The 27105-nt window shown below is 44.5% G+C and overlaps 1 protein-coding gene across 1 annotated transcript in view; it reads left to right on the top strand.

Moving 5' to 3' along the window:
• Positions 1 to 27105, top strand: part of LOC140204292 (transmembrane protein 164) — a 149425-nt gene that overhangs the window by 24112 nt on the left and 98208 nt on the right. Inside the window, exon 2 of the mRNA XM_072270887.1 lies at positions 25829 to 25878. Within this exon, the coding sequence (XP_072126988.1) occupies positions 25829 to 25878 (50 nt within the window). The remainder of the gene's footprint in view (positions 1 to 25828; positions 25879 to 27105) is intronic.

Raw genomic sequence — 27105 nt, 5'->3', positions numbered from 1 at the left:
TGAATTGCAAAAGGTTGGTTTGCAGATGCAACAGGTTATTAAAAAGGCATATGGGATGTTGACTTCATTGCTAGAGGAATTGAATTTAAGAGCAGGCACGTTATGCTGGTGAGGCTGCACCTGGAGTACTGTGTAAGTTCTTGTCTCCTTACTTGAGAAAATACGTAGTGTCACAAGCACGAAGTCTGCAGGTGCTGGAAATCCAAAGCAACGCACACAAAATGCTGCAGGAGATCAACAGGTCTGACAAATCTATGGAAAAGAGTAAGCAGTCGATGTTTCGGGCTGAGACGACTAGGCCCAAAATGTTGACTGTGTGCACTTTTCCATTGATGCTGCCTGGCCTGCTGAGTTCCTCCAGCATTTTGTGTGTGTGTGTGTCGCTGAGAAATGATGTACTGGTTTTGGAGGTGGCACAGAGGAGATTCAACAGGTTAATTCCTGAGATGAGGGTTTAGCAATATGAGAGATTGAATTGCCTGGGATGATACCTGCCGAAATTCAGAAGAATGACCGGGGGTCTTGTAGAAAAATATAAAATTATAAAAATGATACATAAAATAGAGGCAGGGAAGTTGTTTTCACTGAAGGGTGAAAACTGGGGGACAAAGCCCCAAAATTCAGGAGAGTAGATTTAAGATGGAGTTGAGGGAGAACTGCTATTCCCAGTGTAGTGAATCTGTGGGATTCTTTGCTCAAAGAAGCAGTAGATGCTACCTCATTAAAAATATTTGAGACAGTTAGATAGATTTATATATAATAGGGAAAATAAGGGTTGTGGGGGGTGGGGTAAGTCAAGCAAGTGGGGCTGAGTCAGCTGGGCCAGATCATCCATGATTTTATTGAGTGGTGGAGCAGGCTGGATGGGCCAGACGGCCTATTTCTTATTTATGTTATGATACCATAGATGGTTAACCTGTTACGTTATACTTGAGGCTCTGTGGGAGAACGTTGTTGGAAATAAAGAAGATATAGTGCAACACCGTCCTATACTGATCTCTGGCCATTTGAGAAACAGCAGAATTTATCTCCCGTGGGCTAAATGAAACACACATGCACTTGATCTAACTAACAGCCGCTTATTCGTTTCAACAGTTAAGTAGCCCTGTTCAGTATTGCAAATATTCAGAAACTGTACAAAGGCAAGTATCAGTTATCAAATTTCATGAATGAAATATTCTGACCACATTTCATTAGAGCTTGCCCCTTGACTGAGTTACCAGGTACTTTATATGGGATGTGCTCGTTGCTGCTTCAAGTATTCCGAGGGAAGTTAGAACATATCAAGTTCTTGCACTCCTTGTCCACTTCACTGATTAAAGTCTTTTTTAAAAAAAAAATGCATTCATGTTGATACCCCGGATGGTGAAACCCGGGAAGGATCTTTGCCCAAGTACCCCCATCCCCCACTCCAGCTTGTGTTTCTGTGGCTTACTTGCTGTTTCACCCACCCAAGAGAAAGGCCAGGAAATGTGGTTATTAGCAGCTTGCAGCTCTCAGTACCGCTGTGTTCCGTGACATTGTACTGAATAGTGTGAATTCTATGTCTTAGACCAGCTGATTGAAGAGGCAAGTATTAAAGAGGGCTGGGGAGGGGAGCAGCTTTGTTGCTTGAAAGGGTTTGAGTGGTTGTGTGCTGAGGTGTGTGGAGAGGGAAAACATTTTTACAGAGCAGGAATTGAAAGGGTAAATTGTCTGTATAGAAGAGGGTAGGTTTGGAAAAGGAGATTTGTCTCTGAAACAACTTGTTTTTTTGAATCAACAGGATTGTCTCCAAGTTGTGATGAGACGTGTTAAAACATCTCTAAGTGAAATAGGAGGGGAGAGTGCTTCAGTCAAATGGAAGAACTTGAAGACAAGCAGTGTGATGAATTGTGGGAGATTGCACTCTTTAACTCAGTCCTTCATGAAAGTATTTTTGAAGTGTAGTTGATTTGAAGGGATGGTGTCTCCACCAATCTGGAGGCTGGAAGAGCAGAGGTTCTTGGTTTGGGGGATTTTGTTGGAGGGAGTTTCTGCACTTGGACGCAGTGTTGAGGGAAAATTGAGTGCTACGTATAATATATGGATCTATTTCTTTTAGAGCAATGACCTACGCCCTGAGCGCTACATATTGATCCATTGTCTGTGCGTGCACTGTTGTCTACACATGCACATTGTTCGTTCTGTCTCTCTCTGTCTCTCACATCAGTTAAAACCATCTCCCACGTGAGTGCTTTTATTTAATCGATATGTAGTTGTGCCCAGACACAACAAATTGCCGACAAGTACAAACATAAATGTCAGAGGATATCACCAACTGCACTGACATTTACGGGACAAAGCAGCAGGTGTCAAGCAGCATGAGAAGGCCATCAGAGATGCTAACAAAGGTGTGAGTACAGTGCATAGTAACAGTGAAAGACGCACTGAATTTAAAGTGAAAATTAGGTTCACTCTCCTCTCCTAATCAGATTCCTTCTCCTTCAGCCTTTGACCTTTCTCATCCACCCCGCTTCACCCATCACCTTCCAGCTGGCCTCCTTCCCCTCCCCCAACCGTTTTATTCTGGCATCTTCCCCCTTCCTTCTCAGTTCTGAAGAAGGGCCAGAAACAGCAACTGTTTATTCATTTCCATGGATGCTGCCTGAATTACTGAGTTCCTCTAGCATTGTCTGTTCCTTTGAATTTCCAACATCTTCAGGCTTTCTTGTGTTTACATGAGGAAGACTGTTCATGATCAAGTTGAAATTATGCATAATGCAAAGGAAATATTTCTGTGCAGACTGCCTCCCCCTCCCCCTTCCACTTCCTCCTTTTCCTGTACCCTGCTCTACTTCCCTCATCTGGTTACAGCAGACCACAGGCATCCTCAAATCCTGAGGCCTACTTGGGCAAGGATTGTAGAATTCCTATGAAGAATAAAAAGATTGCATCAGAACAAAGAAACAAAATCATAAAAGTTTCAGGAACATCCTTTCTACAGAGTCAACAGCAAGGTTTTGCTAATACCTCCCAGCTCCAAAAGGACCATATTGCCACATGTGAACATTTATGCATCTGACTTTGAAGCTGGGAGTTGTTTCTGTTACAATCTCCCGAGAGAAACCCAAGCACCAGCTTTTGTCTGAGGACGAAGTAGGAAAATGTCTCCCTCAGAAAAACTTGAGTTCAAGTCAAAGTCCAATTTATTGTCACAAGTACATGCACGCAGAGGTTCAATCAGTACAAAAATGGAACACCACAGGCAGGTAGCATCGCATGAGCAGAGTTCACAAGAAAAACATAAACTGTTTTTAAAAAAAAAGACCAAAAAAAAAATCCATTTAATGTATAGTGATTATAGTGCTGCTAAGTTGTAGTGATTAGGGTTTTGCCATCGGGTTCAAGAACCGAATGGTTCAAGGGAAATAGTTTTCTTGAAACTGGTGGTGTGAGGCTTCAGGCTTCTGTACCTCCTCCCTGATGGCAGCTACAGACGGTGAAAAGATTGTTCCCACCAAGCCTTTCTCCATTTCCTCTTCCCTCTCCTAAACTTTGCCCTACACTGTATGACGTCGGTTCAGATTCTGGTTGAGTGCAGTGCCTGCTAGGACGCCTGGTTATGCACGTGCCCAGGTCAGTTCCTATAGGAGGTTTAAATGACCATTGGAAGAACCAGAAACTTGCAGAATTCTAGAAACAGCTAGAAAAAATACCATCTAGTAACTAGATTGCAAGTTTAAACAGTTCTGCGTGGAAGTATATTTCTCGCTGCTGAATGGCTGTTTAGCTGGGACACCCTAGGAGGGGGATTTTGCTGGAGGGTGCAACTGCAAACTTTAAGTACTTGTGTTGATATGGTCTCTGCAGACCACCAGGGGACATGAGGCTTCTGTGCTCTAACCTCTGAGCTTTAACACAATTAATGGATTTGTGGCTAAATTTGCTGATGATACAAAGATAGGTGGAGGAGCGGGTAGTGTTGAGGAAACAGAGAGCCTGCAGAGAGACTTAGATAGTTTAGGGGAATGGGCAAAGAAGTGACAAATGAAATACATTGTTGATAAACGTATGGTCATGCACTTTGGTGGATGAAATAAATAGGTGGTCTATTATTTAGATGGGGAGAGAATTCAAAATGCAGAGATGCAAAGGGACTTGGGATCTAAACGTTAACCTCCAGGTTGAGTCGGTTCTGAAGAAGGCAAATGCAATGTTGGCATTCATTTCTAGAGGTATAGAATATAAGAGCAGGGATGTGATGTTGAGGCTCTAAAAGGCACTCATGAGACCACACTTTATTGTGTGTAGTATTGGGCTCCTTATTGTAGAAAAGATATACTGACATTGGAGAGGGTTCAGAGAAGATTCAAAGTGGACAGTGGACCATAGGAAAAAGGGAAGGGGAAGAAAGTGGTAGGTAGGTGAGAAGAGGTAAAACGGTGGGGAGCGGGGGGGGGGGGAAGGAGAGAGATAGGTTTACCAGAAGGAGAAATCTATGTTCATGGCATCAGGTTGGAGGCTACCCAGACGGAATATAAGGTGTGGCTCCTCCTGGCACAAGACGAGGTTGTGAACCAACATGTCAGAACAGGAATGTGAATCAGTATTAAAATGTTTGGTCACCGGGAAGTTCCGCTTTTGGCAGATGGAGTGGAGGTCTCGATGAAGCAATACCCCAATTTATGACAGGTCTCACCAATGTAGACGAAGCCACGTCAGGAGCACTGGACACAATAGACGACCGCAGTAGATTCACAGGTGGAGTGTTGCCTCATCTGGAAGGACTGCCTGTCATTCTTGCATCTTCCTTGGCACCATTAGCCCTGAATAACAGCCAATACAAAATATTCCAAACAAAAATAATTAAATCTTTATTGCATATAAAATGTAAACATTGCTGCAGTGCTTGCCTCCTGTATTTGCCCCCTCCTGTCTCAGGGCTGAGATATTATCCATAAAATCATAAGAAATCGGAGCAGGAGTAAGCTACTTGGCCCTTTAGCTGCTCTGCCATTCAGTAAGATCATGACTGATCTGGCAGTGGACCTATCTGCCCTTTCGCCACAGAACTGCTATGCAAAAATCTATCTAACTGTCCTTAAAAATATTTAATGAAATATATTTAATTAAATAATTAAACTTCTGCTTTAAGATGATATCAAACGCATGTGACAGCACACTGCTAGTTCAAAGGCAAGTCATTCAGTTAAAAACATTACCAATAACACCTTTTTGCAGTAAATTGTGGTAAACTATCACCACAAACAATGAAGAGATGAGCAGAGACGAAGCGAATTCGGGAGATGAGCCATGTAGGTACGTTGCAAAATTGACAGAGATGGAGTGAGCCATTCGGAGAGGAGAGGTCGAGGCAGAGGAGTTCTGATGCTTGGACAACTGGCTCGGGCGCGAGGTTAGATGGCTGTGGTCGCCAAGCCGATTTGGAGACATCGAGAGCGGCTTCGGGGTGGGCAGTGAAATCTAAGCCCAAAGCGAGGTGCTGGGTAATGTGTTCTAGGCCTGGATCCTTTCGCTGTAGCGGTGCCCAGGTCCTAGTGCGAGGTGTTATGATATGCTGTTCAGACAATTTAGACGCCAGCCCAGGTAGACTGGAAAGGCAGGATGTCAGGATTGGAGGTGAGAGCTGATTTTGCTCACTGTCCCGCGATGTTCACCCCTTTCTCCAAGGTGCTGAGGCTGTGAAGACTGACCCTGGCTGCTGTGCTCTTTGCCCACTAATATAATGGACTGATACTGAGGCTTCGTGTTTTCGTTGCTTTCTCTGCACATTGGGTGTTGGTCTTTCATTTTTTTTAAAATCGGGTTCTTTTGGGTTTCTTGAGTTGTGGCTGCCTGTAAGGTTGTATAATTTATGCATTCTTTCATAATAAGTGTACTTTGAAATCTTAATGAGGTAGTCTCTACTGCTTCCCTGGGCAGAGAAATTCACAGATTCATCAGCTACTACGCTGTGTTGGATGCATTGGCGTGTATGGTGGAAAGGAGGGAAAATCTCCATTCAAAACCCTGTGCCAAGCTGCAATTATTCATTGAATGTCAAGAATTATTCCGCTGCTTGGTAGACTCTCCATTGTATTTCATTCTTTGGTGAATCCCCAAAAACCTTGGTTTGTAGCCTAGCTGACGATGTCACCATCTGAAACCTTTACAGACCTCTCTATTTGAGTTTTCCCAGACTTCTCCTCTAAATTACTCGGTGATAAACTAATAGTTCTGTGTGTGAAATTGAGTGGCTGCACCATTGTCGCAATTATTTTGCTGGCCAGGTTGTTTTTCATAGATATCTGTTGTAACAACCATATGTCTTGTCATTTTGTAATGTAAAAGAGGGGAAGTACAATTCTGCGCTGCGTCAGTTTATGGATTAGAAGATAAAGTGGGGCCCTGAGAAGGTGATTTGAGAGCCAAGAACAGTGATGCTTTTCCTCATCTCATTGGGCTTGAAAGTGAGAGTGAATTTCTAGCATGTTGTACCTTGGGGTAGTTTAGTTTGAATGGTTATGTTTGCGCAGACACTGATATGGAGGTGTGAGGCTTGTGGCAATGACAGAAGTTCCCTTGAACATCTCCTCCCAAAACACACCCAGTGCCGGTGTGGAAAATTCTGTTAGCCTGAAGTAGAGCAATTTTGCACAGATTTCTGACTGTTCTCGTGACCACGGGGGGACAGCAATTGTTGAGCAAAGCTCCACAGCAATGATGTCTGATAATATTGCAAAATAATTTTTACGACAGTGTTAATAGCCCTTAGACAAATCTCACAACCAGTAAAACGATGGAAGTATTTTAAAGCCAATGTTTAGAATCTGAAGCTGAGCTAGTACACTGTAATTTTACCCTGGTGATGCTATTCAATATTTCAGATTTAAAAAAAAATGATCTCAATGGTCCAATCGTTCCATTTAATATCAGAGAATACATACAACCTGAAATTCTCACTATCCACAAATGTCCTCAAAACAGAAGAAACCCCCCAAAAATGAATGACAAAAAACATGTGTATGCACTCCAAAGCCTCATGCTCCCCTCCCATGCAATGCCAATCAACTGTTTTAATCAGCTGATTTCATATTTAGCTTTCTCGCCAGACCTGCAGAAAGATGCATTTATCTCCAAAAGAAAGTAACAATTGAAGTGGTCTGGCAGATGCAGTGACCTTCACACAAAATATGCAAATTCACATATTACCGTGCCCTGGGGAAGCAAGGGAAAGGCTTCATGAATCCCCTTTCATTCACACAATTCAGCAGAGATCTGGATCACTCTGAAATCACACCCCTCCCCTGCATAGAATATACTTTTTAGGACTGGATTGGAATGATTGTCATGGTTATCTTAGGGATGTGGAGTTGTGAGCAGAATAACTCTTATCTAATTGATAAACACAAAATACTGGAGGAACTCAGCAGGTTAGGCAGCAGCTATGGGGGGGAAAAGTATAGTTGCTGGTACCCCATCCTCCTGCCACCCTACCAGGACAAGGTTCTCCTTTTCTTCACCTACCACCCCACCAGCCTCCACATCCGGAACATAATTCAACGAAACTTCCACCACCTCCAACGGGATCCCACCACCAAGTATATAATTCCCTCCCCCCCCCTTTGTGTTTTCCATAGGGATGGCTCCCTACGCGACTCCCTTGCCCATTTGTCCCTCCCCACTGATCTCCTTCCTGGCACATCCCTGCAAGCAGAACAAGTGCCCCTACATCTCCTCTCTCACTACCACTCAGGGCCCTAAACAGTCCTTCCAGGTGAGGTGACACTTCACATGTGAGCCTGTTGGGGTCACTTACTGTGTTTGGTGCTCTCAGTGTGGCCTCCTGTACATTGGTGAGACCCGGCATAGACTGGGAGACTGCTTTGCCGAGCATCTATGCTCCATCTGCCGGAACAAGCAGGATCTCCCAGTGGCCACCCATTTTAATTCCACTTCCCATTCCCATTCCGGTATGTCCATCCATGGCTTCCTTCACTGTCATGATGAGGCCACACATGAGTTGGAGGAACAACACCTTGTATTTCGTCTGGGTAGCCTCCATTCTCATGGCATGAACATCGATTTCTCAGTCTTCGGGTAATGCCCCCCAACCCCCTTCACTATTTCCCATCCTCTCTTCCGTCTCTCACCTCATCTCCTTGCCCCCCCATCGCCTCCCTCTGGTGCTTCTCCCCCCTTTTCTTTCTTCCATGGCCTTTCGTCTATCTCACCAACTAACTTCGCAGCTCTTTGCTTCATCCCGGTTTCACCTATCACCTTGTATTTCTCTCTCCTCTCCCCCTACCTTTTAAATCTACTCCTCAGTTTTTTTCTCCAGTCCTGCTGAAGGGTTTTGGCTCGAATCGTCGACTGTACTTTTCCATCGATGCTGCCTGGCCTGCTGAGTTCCTCCAGCATTTTGTGTGTGTTGCTCGGATTTCCAGCTTCTGCAGATTTTCTCATTTGTTTCTTGTCTAATTGAGCAGTGGAGCAGGCTTGTGGACTGGGGGCTGAGTACCTCATCATTCACATGAGACGACACGTTGTTACTTAAAGCAGTTGACACCAAGAATGCTAATCATTCCAACACTATAAAAGGGGCCCTTGATGGCCAGTTCCTATACAACAAGAGGATGGAAGGTGTAGAATTTACCCAATTTGTACCTCACTCACTTGCTTTGGAGGCTCCCAGGTATTGAATACAGTAAAGATGATGCACTATTGTAACCTAGGAAATTAAGCCAAGCTAGAATTCCTCAGAGGCAAGGTAGAAGCCTATTTAATTAATGTGTGCTTCAACAAAAGCATCAAATGTTTTTGTTTGATTTGGGCTTGAACTAATTACAACATGTGGTACCTGAGCTGCTAAAATCCTTGGCAGCGGCAATATTTACCCCTGAGGAAAGTTGTGTTTATAGGGACAAGAAATATTCTTTCTATAATTAATAAGTTATGCTTCCCTGACGTTATGGTGAAGAAGGCATTTGGCATGCTTCAACACAAGAGATTCGGTAGATTAGATTATGAGAACACTCAGTCCTCTTTTTATTGTCATTTAGAAATGTATGCATGCATTAAGAAATGACACAATCACAGAAAACAGGACTAACACTGACAGAACCCCATAATTATTTAGTTACAGCAGTGCAAAGCAATACCATAATCTGATGAAAAACAAACCATGGGCATGGTAAATAAAGTCTCAAAAGTCCCCGAGTCGATCGACTCCCGAGTCCCAGATAGCAGCGGCAAAAGGGAGAAACTCCCTGCCATAAACCTCCAGGCACCGTCAACTTGTCGATGCCTTGGAAGCAGTTGACCCCAACCGACCCTGAGTCCATCCGTCCGAAAACTTCGAGCTTCCGACTGGCCTCTCCGATACAGCCTCCTGAGCGCCATCCTCTGCCAAGCACCTTCGACCTCACCCCGGCCGCTGAAGCACGCAAAGCCGAGGATTTCGGGGCCTTCTGCTCTGGAGATTCCGGTTACCACACAGCGGCAGCGAAGCGGGCATTTCAGAAGTTTTCCAGATATTCCGCCGTACTCTCATGTCCGTCTCCATCAAATCAGAATTGTGCACGGTCCCCTATTTGACAGATAACAGACATCACCACTGAAGTGGCTGCACGAGCTGCCGTCACACCACCATCTTCTCCTCCTCCTAGATGCCAGAAATCCAGAGTAACGTGCACAAAGTGCTGGAAGAATTCAGTAGGTCAGGCAGCATCTACAGAGAAGAATAAATGGTCAGCGTTTTGGTTCGAGACCCTTTATCAAGACTGGAAGGGAAGGGGAAAGGAGCCGGAGTAAGAAGGTGAGGAAGGGGAAGGAGTACAGGCTAGAAGGTGATGGGTGAAGCCAGATGAATGGGGGAAGATGTGTGGGTCGGGGAGATTGGATGAAGTGAGAAGCTGGGAACTGGATTCAGCATACTTGTCTTCAGACAGAGTATTGAGTTCATGAATTGGGAAGTCATATTACAACTGTGCAAGTTGTTGGTGAGACCAAATTTGGAGCATTTTCTGTAGTTTTTGTCACCTTCCTAAGGGAAGGATGCTATTAAAGTTTAAAGTAAAGTTTATTATCAGAGCACATGCAGTACATGTCACCACATATAATCCTGCGATCCTTTTTCCTGTGGGCATACTTAGCAAATCTACAGAACAGTAACTGTAAGCATGATAAATGAACAGCAAACTGTGCAAATGCAAATATAAATAAATAGCAGTAAGTAATGAGCATGAAATAACAAGATAAAGAATCCTTAAAGTGAGACCATCGGTTGTGGGAACGGATTGAATGTAGTTATTCCATTTTGTTCAAGAGCCTGATGGTTAAGGGGTAGTGACTGGTTTTGAACCTGATGGTGCAAGTCCTGAGGCACCTGTACCTTCTACTTGACGGCAGCAATGAGAAAAGAGCATGGCCCAGTTGGTGAGGATCTTTGATGAGGGAAACTTCTTTTCTACAACAACGTTTCATGTAGATATGCCCACTGGTTGGGAGGGCTTTACCTGTGATGTACAGGGCTGAATTCTCTACCTTATTGTAGGATTTTCTGCTCAAAGGCATTGGTGTTCCCATACCAGGCCGTAATGCAGCCAGTCAGCGCACTTTGTGCCAGACATCTATAGAAGTTTGTCAAGGTTTTTGATAACAGGCCGAATCTCCACAGACTCCTGAGGAAGAGAAGGTGCTGTCGTGCTTTCTTTGCAATTACATTTATATGCTGTGTCCAGGACAGTTCCTCTGAGATAGTGGCACACAAGAATTTGAAGTTACTGACCTCTCCCCCTTTGATCCTGCCTCATGGACTCTGGTTTCCTTCTCCTGAAGTCTGCAATCAGTTCCTTGGTCCTGTTGACATTGAGTGAGAGGTTGTTGTCATTACACCACTCAGCCAAATTTTCAGTCTTCCTCCTGTTTGCTGATTCATCATCACATTTGATACGGCCCACAATTAGCAAATTCAATACCCCCTTGTGCAATTGGATTCTGGATTTCTTCGCTTGTAGACTCCAGTCAGTTCAGATTGGCAAGAAAATCTCCTCCATAATCTCCATCAGCACAGGAACACCGCGGGGATGTGTGCCTCGCCCCCTGCTGTACTCATTTCACACTGATGACTGTGTGGCTAAGTACAGATCCAACACCGCACACAAGTTTGCTGATGACACCACTGTTGTGGGCCGCATCAGCAGTTGTGTTCTCTTGTTTCACTCACTGGTCACCCTTTTGTATATCTCAATGTTCCTGGGCAGTCCTCTGAGGCAGACGTTGTGGGTCAGCTCGCTCACAGACTGATCAAGTTCAGTAATGATGGAGCGTGACCTCCGCCCTATTTGTTGGCAGAGACTAAAACCAAAATCTCTGCCTATTTTCTTGGGTGAATATAAAAATAAATTACTTCACTTAGTGCGCATGCGCCGGTCGTGCATGCAGCCAGGTACAGCCGTTCCAATCAGTATCCTTACTTTTTTCTTCTTACTTTTTAACTTATGTTATTTTTTGAATTTTTTTTCACGGTAACACGTCGAAGCTGCACCCTCTCTAACATGCTGTAAGAGAGAGTTTTATTTGGGTTTTTAGCGCTGGAAATAGTTACATCTCGACACGCGGGACAGAAGCATAGTCGCATTGTTCATTCCAGGGACCAGCTGCTTGCGCTAATGCCGGCCGGTTTAGTGAGCAGAGCGGCAGACACCCCCACTGAAATCTGGAGGAAAACACACAGAGGATGCAGAGGGAGATCAAAAAGTGGAGGAAAGAGGACCGGGTCGAGACAATGGAGACTTATGGAGAAGAGGAGTTCGGTGGGTAATAAAATGGATGAGTTCACGGCGCTAGCCAGGCGTCAGAGAACATTTCGAGAGTGCAGTGTTATGTGTTTCACTGGAACGGGGCTGCACGAGGACATACCCGATCAAAACTTCTCCATGGACGGCTTCCAGACCGTTCCGGCTGACCGGAAGTGCACTGAGAGCGGTAAGCGTAAAGGAGTTGGGTGCTTACCGTTCTGGTTAACAACAGATGGTGCAATCCGGGTCATATTACGATCGAGGAACGTGTTTGTAGACCGGATATTGAACTTTTTACTGTTGGACTTCGGCCACATTCCACCGAGATACAACACTGGGCGGCACGGGAGGTCGTTCCTGCCTGTAGCCATCGAACTTGCAGCTCCTCCCGTGGAGGGTCAGACACCCTGAACCAGTAGACTGGTCCTGGACTTATTTTCCATCTGGCATAGTTGGCATTTTGTTGTTTGATTGTTTGTGGTTTTTGTATTGCTATACTTATGCTCTATTCTTGGTTGGTGTGGCTGTAACGAAACCCAATTTCCCTCAGGATCAATAAGGTATATCTATCTATCTATCATTCTAGTTAATACTTAGCATTCAATGATTATTACTAAAACAGATTGAGACAGAAAAACTGCAGAGACTAGAAATCCTGGAAGATGCTGGAAGTAGGTCTGGTACCTTCAGTGGGGAGGGAGACACAATCTGTACTCTGGATCAAAGACCCTTCATCGAGCCACCTTATTATCTCTTCGGTGTTGGTGGATCTTTCAGAGTGCAGGTTCACTACTGTGATTTCCCACATTACAAGATCAACCAGATTTCCAAAATTCATTTGCTGTGAAGTGCTTTAGGATATTTTGAAATGGCTGTGATTGGTCCCAAATAAAAGCAGTTGTGTCTACCTCTTTGCCTGCTTATGAGTAAAGCCATCTGCGTTCACTTTGTGATTGTCAGTGGAAGAAAATGAAACTCTGCAACTTCCACCATCTTCAAATGGATCCTCCCTCCCAACAAATCTTTATCTCTCTCCCCTCCCCCTCCCCACTTTCTGCAGGGATTGCTCCCTCTGTGATTCCTTTGTCCATTTGTCCTTCCCTCTGGGCACTTATCCCTGCAGGCGGCCAAAGTACTACACTTGCCCATTCACCACCTCCCTCGCTTCCGTTCAGGGCTGCAAACAGTCTTTCCAGATGAGAGAACACTTCACCTGCGAATCTACTGGGGTCTCTATTGTGTCAGGTGCTCCCGATGTGGCCTCCTCTACATTGGTGAGACCATTCGTAAATTGGGGGACCGCTTCATTAAGCACCTTCACTCCATCCATCAAAATTGAAATCCTGGTGACCAAACATTTTAATTCCGATTCCCAATCCGGTTTTTAAGAAATGCCACCCCCCCCCCCCGACTCCTCTATTCCCCACTCTCTCTTCTTCTCTTTATCTCTTCTCACCAGTCTATCACCTCCCTTGGGGTCCCCTGTTCCTTTCCTTTCTCAGATTCTTTCCTCTCTACCCCTTTGCCTTTCCCGGCAACCATCGTCAGGGACCTCTGTTATCCAGGACATGCCTCTTCACACTGCTGCCATCAGGAAGCAGGTATAGGAGCCTCAGGACTCACCACCAGGTTCAGGAACAGTTATTACCCCTCAACATCATGCTCTTGAACCAGTGGGGATAACTTCACTTGCCCCATCATTGAAATGTTCCCACAATCTACGGACTCACTTTCAAGGACTCTTCATCTCTACTTATTGCTTATTTATTTATTATTATTATTTCTTTCTTTTTGTATTCGCACAGTTTGTTGTCTTTTGCAAAATGAATGCTCAAGTTGGTGTAGTCTTTCATTGATTCGATTACGCTAATTATTATTAGGATTTATTGAGCATGCCTGCAGAAAATGATTCTGTGTTGTATATAGTGACATTTGCAGAATGTACTTTAATAACAAATTTGCCTTGAACTTTGAACACTTAAGTGAGGAAGCATTTTAACTATGTGGACATGAAGTGTAGTGCTCTGCCCCTCTTTTCTGAATTGAATTGACTTTATGACTTACGCATGAGGAGTGAAAATCTTTACATCGCATCTCCATCTAAATATGCAATGTGTAATTTATAGTAATTTGTAATAAATAGTATGTACAACAGAACAGTCAATGTAACATAGAAATACAGTTATATCAGTGTAAATTAATCAGTCTGATGGCCTGGTGGAAGAAGCTGTCCCGGAGCCTGCTGGTCCTGGCTTTTATGCTGCGATACAGTTTCCTGGATGGTAGCAGTTGGAACAGTTTGTGGTTGGGGTGACTTGGGTCCCCAGTGATCCTTCAGTCCCTTTTTACACACCTGTCTTTGCAAATGTCCTGAATAGTGGGAAGTTCATAGCTACAGATGCGCTGGGCTGTCCGCACCACTTTCTGCAGAGTCCTGCATTTGGGTGAAGTACAGTTCCCATACCAGGCTATGATGCTACTAGTCAGGATGCTTTCAATTGTGCCCCTGTAGAAAGTTCTTAGAACGTGGGGGCCCATACCAAACTTCTTCAACTGTCTGAGGTGAAAGAGGCGCTGTTGTGGCTTTTTCACCACACAGCTGGTATGTACCAGCCACGTGAGATCCTCAGTGATGTTTATGCTGAGGAACTTTAAGCTGTTCACCCTCTCAACCCCAGATCCATTGATTTCAATAGGGGTTAGCCCGTCTCCATTCCTCCTGTAGTCCACAACCAGCTCCGTCGTTTTTGCGACATTGAGGGAGAGGCTATTTTCTTGACGCCACTGTGTCAGGGTGATGACTTCTTCTCTGTAGGCTGCCTCATTATTATTTGAGATTAGGCCAATCAACGTAGTAATGTCAGTGAATTTAATTAGCAGATTAGAGCTGTGGGTGGCGACACAGTCATGGGTATACTGAGAGTAAAAGAGGGGGCTTAGGACACAGCCCTGAGGGTCACGTGTTGTGTCTGAGTGCATACTGTTTTAGATGCCCTATGCCTAATTACCAAATGACTGACTTCATTGTGTTGTGTGAGGAGAATTTATGACTCAACCCATACTGAGGATTGTAGAACAAGTGCTGTAACAGGGCTGCTCCTTCCTCCTCCTTATTTTGGTTTTGAATTAGCGTGCTGAATCCAGTGACCATTGACACAGATGTCACTATTTGCTTTTACTTTCCTGGAACTGTTTTGCTGACCTGTTCCTCATGGAACAGCGGAAACAGGACGTAAAAACGTTTCCTGGAAAGTGAATGCAAGCAGGGACATCTGTGTCACTTGTCCATTCCATTATCCTTACCCTGTGACAATTATTAGAGCAGCATTAGATTCCCATCGTGCCTGATGAGTTTTTTTTGTTTGTGTCGGGCGACAGGACTCCAGGGACATGGAGTTAACAGCATGGAACCATCGTGGAAGAGTGCAGCTTTTGTGACATCGTGTTTGTGACATCCTGGTGTGTCTTAGCAGTGGAGTCATGGTGACGCATCTGGCATTGCAGTTTACTTGCATACAGAAATCTGATTTATAGGCTCATGGTCTGTTTTTGGACATGTAGATTGCGAGGGAAATATTGGACAGGGCATTGGGGCTAATATTACTATTTAACTATTTATGGTTTTATTACTATTTAATTATTTATGGTGCAACTGTAATGAAAACCAATTTCCTCCCAGGATCAATAAAGTATGACTATGACAAGGAGGTGCTAGAAGAAGGCTTGGTGTAAAGTTACACCTGAAGTACACTATCCCAACAGTGCAGAATTTGCTTTGACCTGGCGCACACTGTCTAACCCCTCCCCAGTTTGCTGTGTCCGCCATCCACCCACCCGGCCCACGGCACAAATCTTTCCTTGATTCTTCAGATGGCTTCAAGTACCTTTGCACAACCATACAAAGCATGTCATGAACAGGCAGAACATCAGTGGAAATGGTTAATCAATGCTCGACGATGCTCACTTCTTCACTCATGTTACACATAAATAACAAACTAAAATGCATTGATATTAAATATTGTAAGGTATGGAACAGATTAACCAGTGACACTTTGAATACAATGCGGCCAGGAGTTCAGGAGACTAATAGCCTGGGGAGAGAAACTATTTCTCATCCTGACTATTCTTGGCTTTATGCATCGTAGACTCCTGCCTAATGTTAGAATGTCAAAGAGGATGCTGGATGGATGGGTGGGATCCTTAATAAAACCAAGGGCCTTGCATACGCAGTGTTCCTGATAAATATCCCCGCATTAGGGAGACTCCCATGACCCTCTCAGCTGTTCTCACAGTCCCTTGTAGGGACTTCAGTTTCTGATGCTCGACTGCTCCCATACCAGATGGAGATATAACTTAAACAACAGGAATTCTGCAGATGCTGGAAATTCAAGCAACACACATCAAAGTTGCTGGTGAACGCAGCAGGCCAGGCAGCATCTCTAGGAAGAGGTGCAGTCAACGTTTCAGGCCGAGACCCTTCGTCAGGACTAACTGAAGGAAGAGTGAGTAAGGGGTTTGAAAGTTGGAGGGGGAGGGGGAGATCCAAAATGATAGGAGAAGGCAGGAGGGAGAGGGATAGAGCCAAGAGCTGGACAGGTGATAGGCAAAAGGGGATACGAGAGGATCATGGGACAGGAGGTCCGGGAAGAAAGACAAGGTGGGGGGGACCCAGAGGATGGGCAAGAGGTATATTCAGAGGGACAGAGGGAGAAAAAGGAGAGTGAGAGAAAGAATGTGTGCATAAAAATAAATAACAGATGGGGGAGGTGGGGCCTTAGCGGAAGTTAGAGAAGTCGATGTTCATGCCATCAGGTTGGAGGCTACCCAGACGGAATATAAGGTGTTGTTCCTCCAACCTGAGTGTGGCTTCATCTTTACAGTAGAGGAGGCCGTGGGTAGACATGTCAGAACGCTCTGTCCGCCAGAGAAGGCAGGATCTCCCAGTGGCCACACATTTTAATTCCACATCCCATTCCCATTCTGATATGTCTATCCACGGCCTCCTCTACTGTAAAGATGAAACCACACTCAGGTTGGAGGAACAACACCTTCTATTCCGTCTGGGTAGCCTCCAACCTGATGGCATGAACATCGACTTCTCTAACTTCCGCTAGGCCCCACCTCCCCCTCGTACCCCATCTGTTACTTATTTTTATGCACACATTCTTTCTCTCACTCTCCTTTTTCTCCCTCTGTCCCTCTGAATATACCTCTTGCCCATCCTCTGGGTCCCCCCCCCCTTGTCTTTCTCCCCGGACCTCCTGTCCCATGATCCTCTCGTATCCCCTTTTGCCAATCACCTGTCCAGCTCTTGGCTCCATCCCTCCCCCTCCTGTCTTCTCCCATCATTTTGGATCTCCCCCGGCCCCTCCAACTTTCAAATCCCTTACTCACTCTTCCTTCAGTTAGTCCTGACGAACGGTCTCGGCCTGAAACGTCGACTGCACCTCTTCCTACAGATGCTGCCTGGCCTGCTGCGTTCACCAGCAACTTTGATGTGTGTTGCCTGGAGATATAACTTGTCAGGATGCTCTCAATAGTGTAGTTAAGGTGGGGAGTGGGAGCTGTGCTTGCCTCAATCTTCTTGGGTAGTGATGGCGCTTCTATGCTGCCTTGTTCAGGGAGGTGATATTGAGGGACCAGGTGGGGTCATCCGTGATGTGGACTCCCAGGAACTTGGTGCACTTAACTCTCTCTCTGGAGTAGCCGTGTATTTGCAGAGGGGGATGTTTTGCCTGCACTTTCCTGAAGCCCACAATGACCTCCTTTGTCTTCATGTTCAGGCTTAGGTTGTTCTTCTCACACCAATCCACCTGCTCCTCCACTTCCTCTCTATACTCCATCTCATCATCATTCTTGATAAGGCCACCACTGCTGTGTCATCCGCAACGTTGATGACAGTTTGAGCTGGATCCTGTGACGCAGTCGTGCGTCAGCAGTGTGAAGAACAGCAGGCTGAGCACACAGCCCTGGGGAGTGCCAGTGCTCATCGCAATGGGACAAGAGGCATTGCTGCCCACGCAGATTGTCTGCGGCCTTACTGTTAAATCCAGTATCCAGTTGCAGAGGGAGGTGTTAAGACCCAGTGAGGACTGTTTCCCCACCAATTTCTGGGGTATGATGGTGTTTGGTACCAAACAGAAGTCTATAAACAGCAGCCTGGCATATGAGACCCCATTTTCCAGGTGGAATGGGACAGGACAGAGTGGAGGGCAGAGGCTATGGCAAGGCCAATGGATCGATATAAGCAAACTGGAAAGGGTCCAATATAGTCGGGAGAAAGGCTTTATTGTGCTCCATAACCAACTGCTCAAAGCATTTCATTATGGTAGATGTGAATGCCACCGATCGATAGTCATTTAGGCAGGTTACTGTCGTCTTCTTTGGCACTATAATGATGGATGCCACCTTGAAAACTGAGCGGACAATGTATTGTTCCAGAGAGATGTTCAATTTATCTGTTAGCACCTCTGTCAGCTGGGCTGCAGTGTTTCAGAACCTGACCTGGTATATTATTGGGCCCCACAGCTTTGCATGGGTTGACTCGGGCCAGGATCTTCCTCATCTCATCCTCAACCAGACAGGGTGCCTGCTCCCCTGGGGGGAGGTGTGCCTTCCTCGCCAGCACTTTGTTCTGCGCATCAAACTGGGCGGAGTGGGCATTCAGCCTCTCAGGGAGTGAAGCATCCTGGTCACTGACATGCAGGGTAGACTTGTAGTCTATAATCCTCTGAATTCCCCGCTACATGCGTCTCGAGTCTCTGGTATCGCAGAAGTGACTGTAAATTCTCTGAGAATGTCCCCATTTCACCTTCCTGATGGAGCGGGAAAGCACAGTTCTTGCTTCCCTGAGAGCCATCACATCCCCCGATCTAAAAGCAGCGTCATGATCCCTCAGCCTGGTACAGACCTCTGCAGTAGGCCGTGGTTTCTGGTTTGCCCTCACCTGGATGTGTTTAGTGATGGTAACATCCTCGGTGCACTTCTCTATGTAGCTGGTCACAGAATCCACATATTCCTCCATGTTAACATCCCATCCAGCTGACATCTATGGATATAATTTACCGTTTTAAAGATTCAAGGACCAAATATTTACAATCCACTAACGTCAACTTGAAACGTCAACCCTTTCTCCACAGATACTGTCTGAGCTGCTGAGTATTTTCAGCAACATAAGCACAAGATTCTGCAGATGCTGGAAATCCAGGGCAACAAGCACAAGATGCTGGAAAAACTCAGCAGATCAGGCAGCGTCTATAGAGGGGAATAAGCAGTCAACGTTTTGGGCTAAGACCCTTCTTTTAGCATTCTGTTTATTTTTCAATTTCTTGTCTTTGTAATTGTTTCACTTTTGATCAAATATTTTAGTTGGATGTTATGAAATTGAAGTGAAATAGGACATAAATGGGTCCATGTGGACCAGGTCATACTTGGGTTTGATTCTTTGCGCAGGTCATTGCATATGGCTGTGCATAAGAGGAGGCTAATCTGAAACGTGCTAATAAATACATGTTCAGTGGATAGGATAGAGTGGTCAATGGGGAATGAGATCTGTGGGTTGGTCAAGATGGATTGAAGCAGAATATTGGTTGGGAGGTGGGGTTGGTTGACATCACTGTGGAGATCAGTGGTCAGAAGTAGATGGGAGCTCAGCAGTTTTTGGGCTGATGATATTGAGGTTGTGTAAATTGTGGGTGGGGAATGATCAGAGAGCCAGATATTAGCACAGATAAGTATGTTATTTAGCAAGGGCTGACCTTGGGTGGTTTCTCAGTGCCGGATATCATGAGCTAAGATCCAGTTGGGCTGGTTCCATTTAAGTGCTGCTGAAGCAGGTCTTGAACATTGCAAAAGTCTATTTCTGTATGAGGGATCCTGGTATCTGTCTTGGGCTGTTGGTCATCACTGTGTGTGTATATATAGGCTATTCATTGTTAGAAAATGAGCATAGAAATCCTGGAAGGAAAATCTCAGTCTGTTTTTTTTTTTCATTTAAAGAAATGGCTAACTAAAACCTGATAGTGTCCTCCAGTTTCCGTGGATAATCACTGAAGCCCTCCACCAAACTAAACTCTTTTCCTCAATAATATTTTAGTGTAGGTGGGAATCTTGTCTGCCAGTAGATTTCCAGACTGATCCCTCCATGACTTTGCAGTGAAAGGATACCTGGCTGTGGTAGTGGGTCTGGATAAGCATATCGCGAAGAGTTGGAGGGAAGCAGAAATCACAACGAGGAAGGGTTTCACTGAACTCCTGTCGAGGGGAAGATATGACTGCCTGATATATTCTCCAATTTCCACCAACACCCACTCTCTTTCTCATAGCACAATACTTTTTGCCTCTCAGGTGAAAAAATAGTGGTTGTACTACTGCCAGCTTAGACTTCTGCATTTGGAGCTCATGGTGTAGTCTCCTTTGCAGACTGGGTGATCTTTTTGCAGAATACTGCCATCATTCTGCAGGGATGATCCTGACCTTCCAGTCTTCCAGTTATCTGTTGCTTTAATTCTCCATTCTACCTTGGGCCTCCTTAACCTGTTCCAAAAAAAGCCCAAAATAAACTTGAGCAATGACATTATCTTCTGAGTTGACATATTAGAGATCTCAGAACTTAATATTCTTGTCCCCATTTTCAGATAACCCGTCTTTTCAGTTTATATATAAATTGGCCATCTCTGAGGAAAAGTTGTCAGCCTGTAAGGTTAACTCAGTTTCTTTTTCCTAATCTGACAGGCTGTGTCTTTTCTGAATTTATTCTATTTTTAGATGTATTGTTTCGTATCTTGAGACTTCAAAGTTTTGTTTTCCTCTTCTGCTTTCAAAAGTCTCCTCCAGAGATCAGATGTGATTACCTAACCTTCACCACCATCTCACCTTTTTGTGTTCATTCGTCTTGATCTTCGCCCTTTCATAGAAACATAGAAACATAGAAAATAGGTGCAGGAGTAGGCCATTCGGCCCTTCGAGCCTGCACCGCCATTTATTATGATCATGGCTGATCATCCAACTCAGAACCCCACCCCAGCCTTCCCTCCATACCCCCTGACCCCCGTAGCCACAAGGGCCATATCTAACACCCTCTTAAATATAGCCAATGAACTGGCCTCAACTGTTTCCTGTGGCAGAGAATTCCATAGATTCACCACTCTCTGTGTGAAGAAGTTTTTCCTAATCTCAGTCCTAAAAGCCTTCCCCTCTATCCTCAAACTGTGGCCCCTCGTTCTGGACTTCCCCAACATCGGGGTCAATCTTCCTGCATCTAACCTGTCCAATCCCTTTAGGATCTTATACGTTTCAATCAGATCCCCCCTCAATCTTCTAAATTCCAACGAGTACAAGCCCAGTTCATCCAGTCTTTCTTCATATGAAAGTCCTGCCATCCCAGGAATCAATCTGGTGAACCTTCTTTGTACTCCCTCTATGGCAAGGATGTCTTTCCTCAGATTAGGGGACCAAAACTGCACACAATACTCCAGGTGTGGTCTCACCAAGGCCTTGTACAACTGCAGTAGTACCTCCCTCCTCCTGTACTCGAATCCTCTCGCTATAAGTGCCAGAATACCATTCGCCTTTTTCACCGCCTGCTGTACCTGCATGCCCACTTTCAATGACTGGTGTATAATGACACCCAGGTCTTGTTGCACCTCCCCTTTTCCTAATCGGCCACCATTCAGATAATAATCTGTTTTCCTATTTTTGCCACCAAAGTGGATAACTTCACATTTATCCACATTAAATTGCATCTGCCATCAATTTGCCCACTCACCCAACCTATCCAAGTCGCCCTGCATCCTCTTAGCATCCTCCTCACAGCTAACACTGCCACCCAGCTTCGTGTCATCCGCAAACTTGGAGATGCTGCATTTAATTCCCTCGTCTAAGTCATTAATATATATTGTAAACAACTGGGGTCCCAGCATGGAAGCCCCTTTCATGGACGTTTCTTCTGTCCTCTCCATTCCCTGCCCGCCTCACTGCCATTTGTTTAATTTTTAACTTCAATTCTGTTAAAAGCTTATTGACCTGATACGTTAACTATTTCTCTCTGTTGGACAATCAACATCTGTACTAAGTATATATAGATATTCCTGTTTTTTGTTTTGGATTTTCAGAACTGCAAGTTTTCATTTCAGAACTAGTTTAATAAAATCATGATTCAGCAATCCTCTTTTCCTTTTCTGAGACTTTTCTGATGGCTTAATTAGTTGACACTTTCAACATCTGTAAGTCTTTTGGCTGTTCTGTTGTTGGCTGGAGTGGCAGATGATTGGTGGAAAGTCAGAAGTTTGTGTTCTCTGGTTGGGAGTCTAATCCTGATTCCAGTTATTGAGGGATTGCTGGAGGGAAAGGAGCAGTGACTTTGAATTATGAGTGTATTTTTTAAAAAAGTATTTAATTCCAAAGAGTTTGAAATGTTTCCTTCCATCTATTTTTGAAGAACTTGTTGGCATGTGGATAGGACAGCAGAAAAGCGGGAGGATAGAACTAAAGATCATATTTGCTTAGGGAAGCCTCTTCTGCTGGTTGCGACATTATTGCCTGCTCTTTGTGCTTAGACTTCCTATTTCTTTCAACAACTTGCTGCGTAGTTGCCTGGCAACACAATCAGCTGGAATGGGAAATATTTTGTTTTCTGTTTTCTAAATTTCCTAGCTTATTAGAAATATTGAATGCAATAGAACTTGAGTTATTCCTGTGACATCCCGAACGTATACATCTTCTTCTGTTCTTTCTGCACTTGGTCTGTCTCTGAAAGGCATAATTTCTTATGAAAGAGGGGAAGATTGGATCTGATTCTCAAATCCCTAATAGCTGAATATTCTTCTGAGTCTTGTTACTCAGCCTCTTGTATAATCATTGCTACGGGGGAATGATGGGAAGGGTCAGGGGAGGAGGATTTGGAACAGGGAAATCCCTTCCAGGAGGTTGTCTATCCTATTGGAAAGCAGTTTCTGAAATGTGCAGGGCCCATAGTAATCTAATCTCTACCAACTAAATATTTATCATTAGTAACAACACAAATTTCATTTTGTAAGTTAAATTATAGTAATATTCTACCTCAGTAAAATCGGGTATTGCAGTACTCCTTTACACTTTTAATTTAGCTGGACATGTAGATGGTTGTGTCTCTGAGTGGAAGCCTGTGATTAGTGATATATGGCAGTGATCGGTGCTGGGTCCGTTGTTGTTTGTCATCTATATCAACAATCTGGATGATATTGTGGTAAACTGCATCAGCAGATTTGTGGATGACACCAAGATTTGGGGCGTAGTGGTCATTAAGGAAGGATACCAAAGCTTGGCATGGGATCTGTACCAGCTGGAAACATGGGCTGAAAATTGGCAAATGGAAATTAATGCAGACACGTGTGAGATGGTGCACTTTAGGAGGACCTGGGACTGTGAGTGGTAGGGCACTGTGACGTGTGATAGAACAGAGGAATCTGGGATTACAGCTTGGTAGGGTCATAAAGAGAGCTTTTGGCATATGGTTGAAGCTGTAAGATGTTGGTGAGGCTTAATTTGGAGTACTGTGTGCAGTTCTGGTCACTTACATTACGTACAGGAATGATAAATCATTAAGATTGAAAGCGTGCAGAGCAAATTTACAAGAATGGTGCTGGGACTTGAAGACCTGAGTTATAGGGGAAGGTTGAATAGGTTTGGACTTTATTCTCCAGAACATAGGAGAATGAGAGGAGTTCGACAGAGGTATACCCAATTATGAGGGGTGTGGATAGGGTAAATGCACATAGGTTTTTTCCACTGAGGCTGGATGAGACTAGAACTAGAGGTCTTGGTTTAAGTGTGAAAAGTGAAATGTTTTAAGAGGAACATGGGGGGAGCCTCTCTACTCAGAGGGTGATGAGCGTGGAACAAGCTGCCAGTTGAAGTTGTGGATGTGAGTTTCATTTCAACATTCAAAGAGAAATTTGGATAGATACATGGATGGGAAGGGTTGGAGAACTATGGTATGGGTGCAGGTCGATGGGACTAGGCAGAATAATAGTTTGGTTTGGTCGAGGGGCCTGTTGCTGTGCTGTAGTGTTCTATGATGATATGTCATAGTTCATTGGAGAGAAGGAGGATGAGAGGAGACATGATAGAGATGTACAAGATACTGTATTAAGAGGAATAGATAGTGGATAGCCAGCGCCTCTTCCCCAGGGCACCACTACTCAATACAAGAGGACAACGCTTTAAGGTAAGGGGTGGGAATTTCAAGGGGGATATTAGAGGAAGGTTTTTTACTCGGAGAGTGGTTGGTGCGTGGAATGCACTGCCTGAGTCGGTGGTGGAGGAAAATACACTAGTGAAGTTTAAGAGACTACTAGACAGGTATATGGAGGAATTTAAGGTGGGGGCTTATATGGGAGGCAGGGTTTGAGGGTCGGCACAACATTGTGGGCCGAAGGGCCTGTACTGTGCTGTACTATTCTATGTTCTATACTGTAGTGTTCTATGATATGCCATATCTCATACTGTAGACTTATGTGATGGATCAACACACTCAAACATTGGCAATGTGAAAGCCATTATCTTCAGCTCCAAATCCTTGTTGCACATTCATTTTCTCTCGTGACATTATCTCTAATTGACCCAGGTTATTAATAAGCTTGACATTTTATTTCAGTCCAGGCTGTTTAAGGCTCCTGCATAATAATGGCAGTAGGAAGTTGCATACTGTATTTCAAGATTAGATTGCACCCATCATGATAATAATAAAATGCATAGACCAGCAAACAAGGTGGAAAAATTGAGGATGCAAAGTTTAAGTTACACAAGTTAAAAAAAGTACTAGTGTAAATACCAAGAATGGGCTGTTGCAGAGAATTAACGAAGTCTGAAGTAGATTGACAGCAGTCATCCTCTGTGATGATTTACAAGAAGCTGAATATGTTCAGAAAGTGATTAAAATCTGTCCGTATTCGGGATGTTGACAGCCCCATATTTAAATGGGGATATTGACTGCCCTGTGTGGTACTAATATAGGTGCTTTTGTCCAGTATAATAGTCACAAACCAGACATCTGATCTGTGAAGAAAAGAGCCGTGAGTTGGTGTGGAGCTGATGACTTTGGGACAACCCTTGACCATTGAGACGCCCAGCAGACACAGTGACCACGACAATACCATTAACAGCAATGACACTAGAGTTATATTAGCCTTGTTTTCAGGGGGCAGAGCGAGGCCTTCCCCCTGAAAAACTGACCGATAGATAAGCTGTGCTCCTGACCTTCAGGCTATCATTACTGTATAATCCTGCTGTTCGCCTGGTGCTGCAAGAGGGAGGGAGGAGAGGGACAGGGATAGCAGAGGTCAGAGCTACCCATTTCATTTTTGAAATATGTTGTTGATGACCCTGGTCACTCATGCCAGCAAGGCTGGCACAGTATTCAGGAGACTGATTTGCTGTGTTAAATCAGTGCTAAAAATTTTGTATATCAGAACATTGAGTGAAATGTGTCATGTTGTGTCAACTGCCCGAGGATTGTGCTAAGGCACAGTTGGCACCAACGTAGCATGAGCCCAGCTCACTAACCCCAACCCGTACATCTCCGGAAGGTGGGGGGAAACCGGAGCACCCGTTGGAAACCCACACAGTCACGGGTGGGACGTGCAAGCTCCTTATAGCAGTGGAATTACACTCCAACTGGAGATTGCTGGAGCTGTAAAGCTATTGTGCTAACTGTGCCGCCCCCTTAGCCACTGTTACAAGGACATGGAAACAAGTCAGAGTCTCCAACTCCTGGCAGGCACTGCACTGGTTGGAAGAGGATGAAGTAAATAATATTCAAACTTTTCCAATAGCCGCTCTAGCCTTTGTATCTTTCCCACTAGTTTGTGACAGGGATCGGGTCACAGAACCTCTAAAGTTAGAATTGGCTCGTTCAAGGTGTGCTGTCTAGATTCACTTTGCACAGGATCTGCAGAATTAATGTCAATCCCCTAGGAACTGTTTGAATAAAATTATTTCCATCGAGGAGTATAAAAGGATTGCTATAATGAATACACGTTGAAGTTTTAAGAATCGCAGGAACACTAATCACTTTGTTTCAATTACAGATCTTCCTCCTTGCATGTCCTCCCTGTAGAATTGCCCTAATTGTTTTCAGGTAAGAAACGTGCTTTACAAATTCATTTCGAGCTCTTGCAGCCCTGAGTACAGTTTCAGGTGTGAAATGTGACACACGCAGATAAATCTGGAATTAGTAGAGGTAAAATTTTGAAGATATTCAAACATAGCAGAGCCGAATCAACCAACAAATAATCGGTGCCATTCAAAATATTGTGAACACTCCTGATCAAGTTGCAGCAATGTGAACTCTTGCTTGTGTTCATATGAACATTGTTGCTTGTTTGGAAATCAGCTGGAGACTTCTTCTGTAGGGAATTGGAATGTCTGCTTCTGTAGTTATGATAACTCATTCTATGCCTCTGACTGTAGAAACATGCTGTAAATTTTTAAAGGAGGAATTTCTTGTGAAATCTAAATTGATGAATGAGATTGCCTTTTATTTTGACTTTAACTTGCCATTTGTTAACCCTAACTTTCTTCTAGCCTGAGTGTTGTGTGATAGTTTGTTCAGCATGACCTACGCGCATTGCTTGTATCTAGTTTCAGGATAGGCTACAGTGCTGAAATCCCTGTTACTGAATGCAAGTGTTGGATCAGACTATTAAATTGTTAATTTCTTTGCAGCTTAATGATTAATTACCTGCTTGTACTTCATATAACTGCTTGTATGCATGTAGCTGTTCAGTATGTTTCCTAGTGGCCACAGTATGTACGTAAACACGAGGAATTCTGCAGATGCTGGAAATTCAAGCAACACACATAAAAGTTGCTGGTGAACGCAGCAGGCCAGGCAGCATCTCTAGGAAGAGGTACAGTCGACGTTTCAGGCCGAGACCCTTCGTCAGGACTAACTGAAGGAAGAGTGAGTAAGGGATTTGAAAGTTGGAGGGGGAGGGGGAGATCCAAAGTGATAGGAGAAGACAGGAGGGGGAGGGATGGAACCAAGAGCTGGACAGGTGATAGGCAAAAGGGATACGAGAGGATCATGGGACAGGAGGTCCGGGAAGAAAGACAAGGGGGGGGGGACCCAGAGGATGGGCAAGGGGTATAGTCAGAGGGACAGAGGGAGAAAAAGGAGAGGGAGAGAAAGAATGAATGTGTGTACCGTTATTTATATATATACACACGTTCTTTCTCTATCTCTCTCTCTCTCCTCTTTGATCCTTCTTGTAGACAGCCTCAGTGTTGTTTGACCAGTCCAGTTTATTGTCAATTCGTATCCCCAGGTATTTGTAATCCTCCACCATGTCCACACTGGCCTCAT

This window comes from Mobula birostris, chromosome 10 (assembly GCF_030028105.1).
Source record: "Mobula birostris isolate sMobBir1 chromosome 10, sMobBir1.hap1, whole genome shotgun sequence".
Taxonomy (NCBI): Eukaryota; Metazoa; Chordata; class Chondrichthyes; order Myliobatiformes; family Myliobatidae; genus Mobula; species Mobula birostris.
The sequence above is the reverse complement of the archived record's forward strand: the minus strand, read 5'-3'. Positions and strand labels throughout refer to the sequence as shown.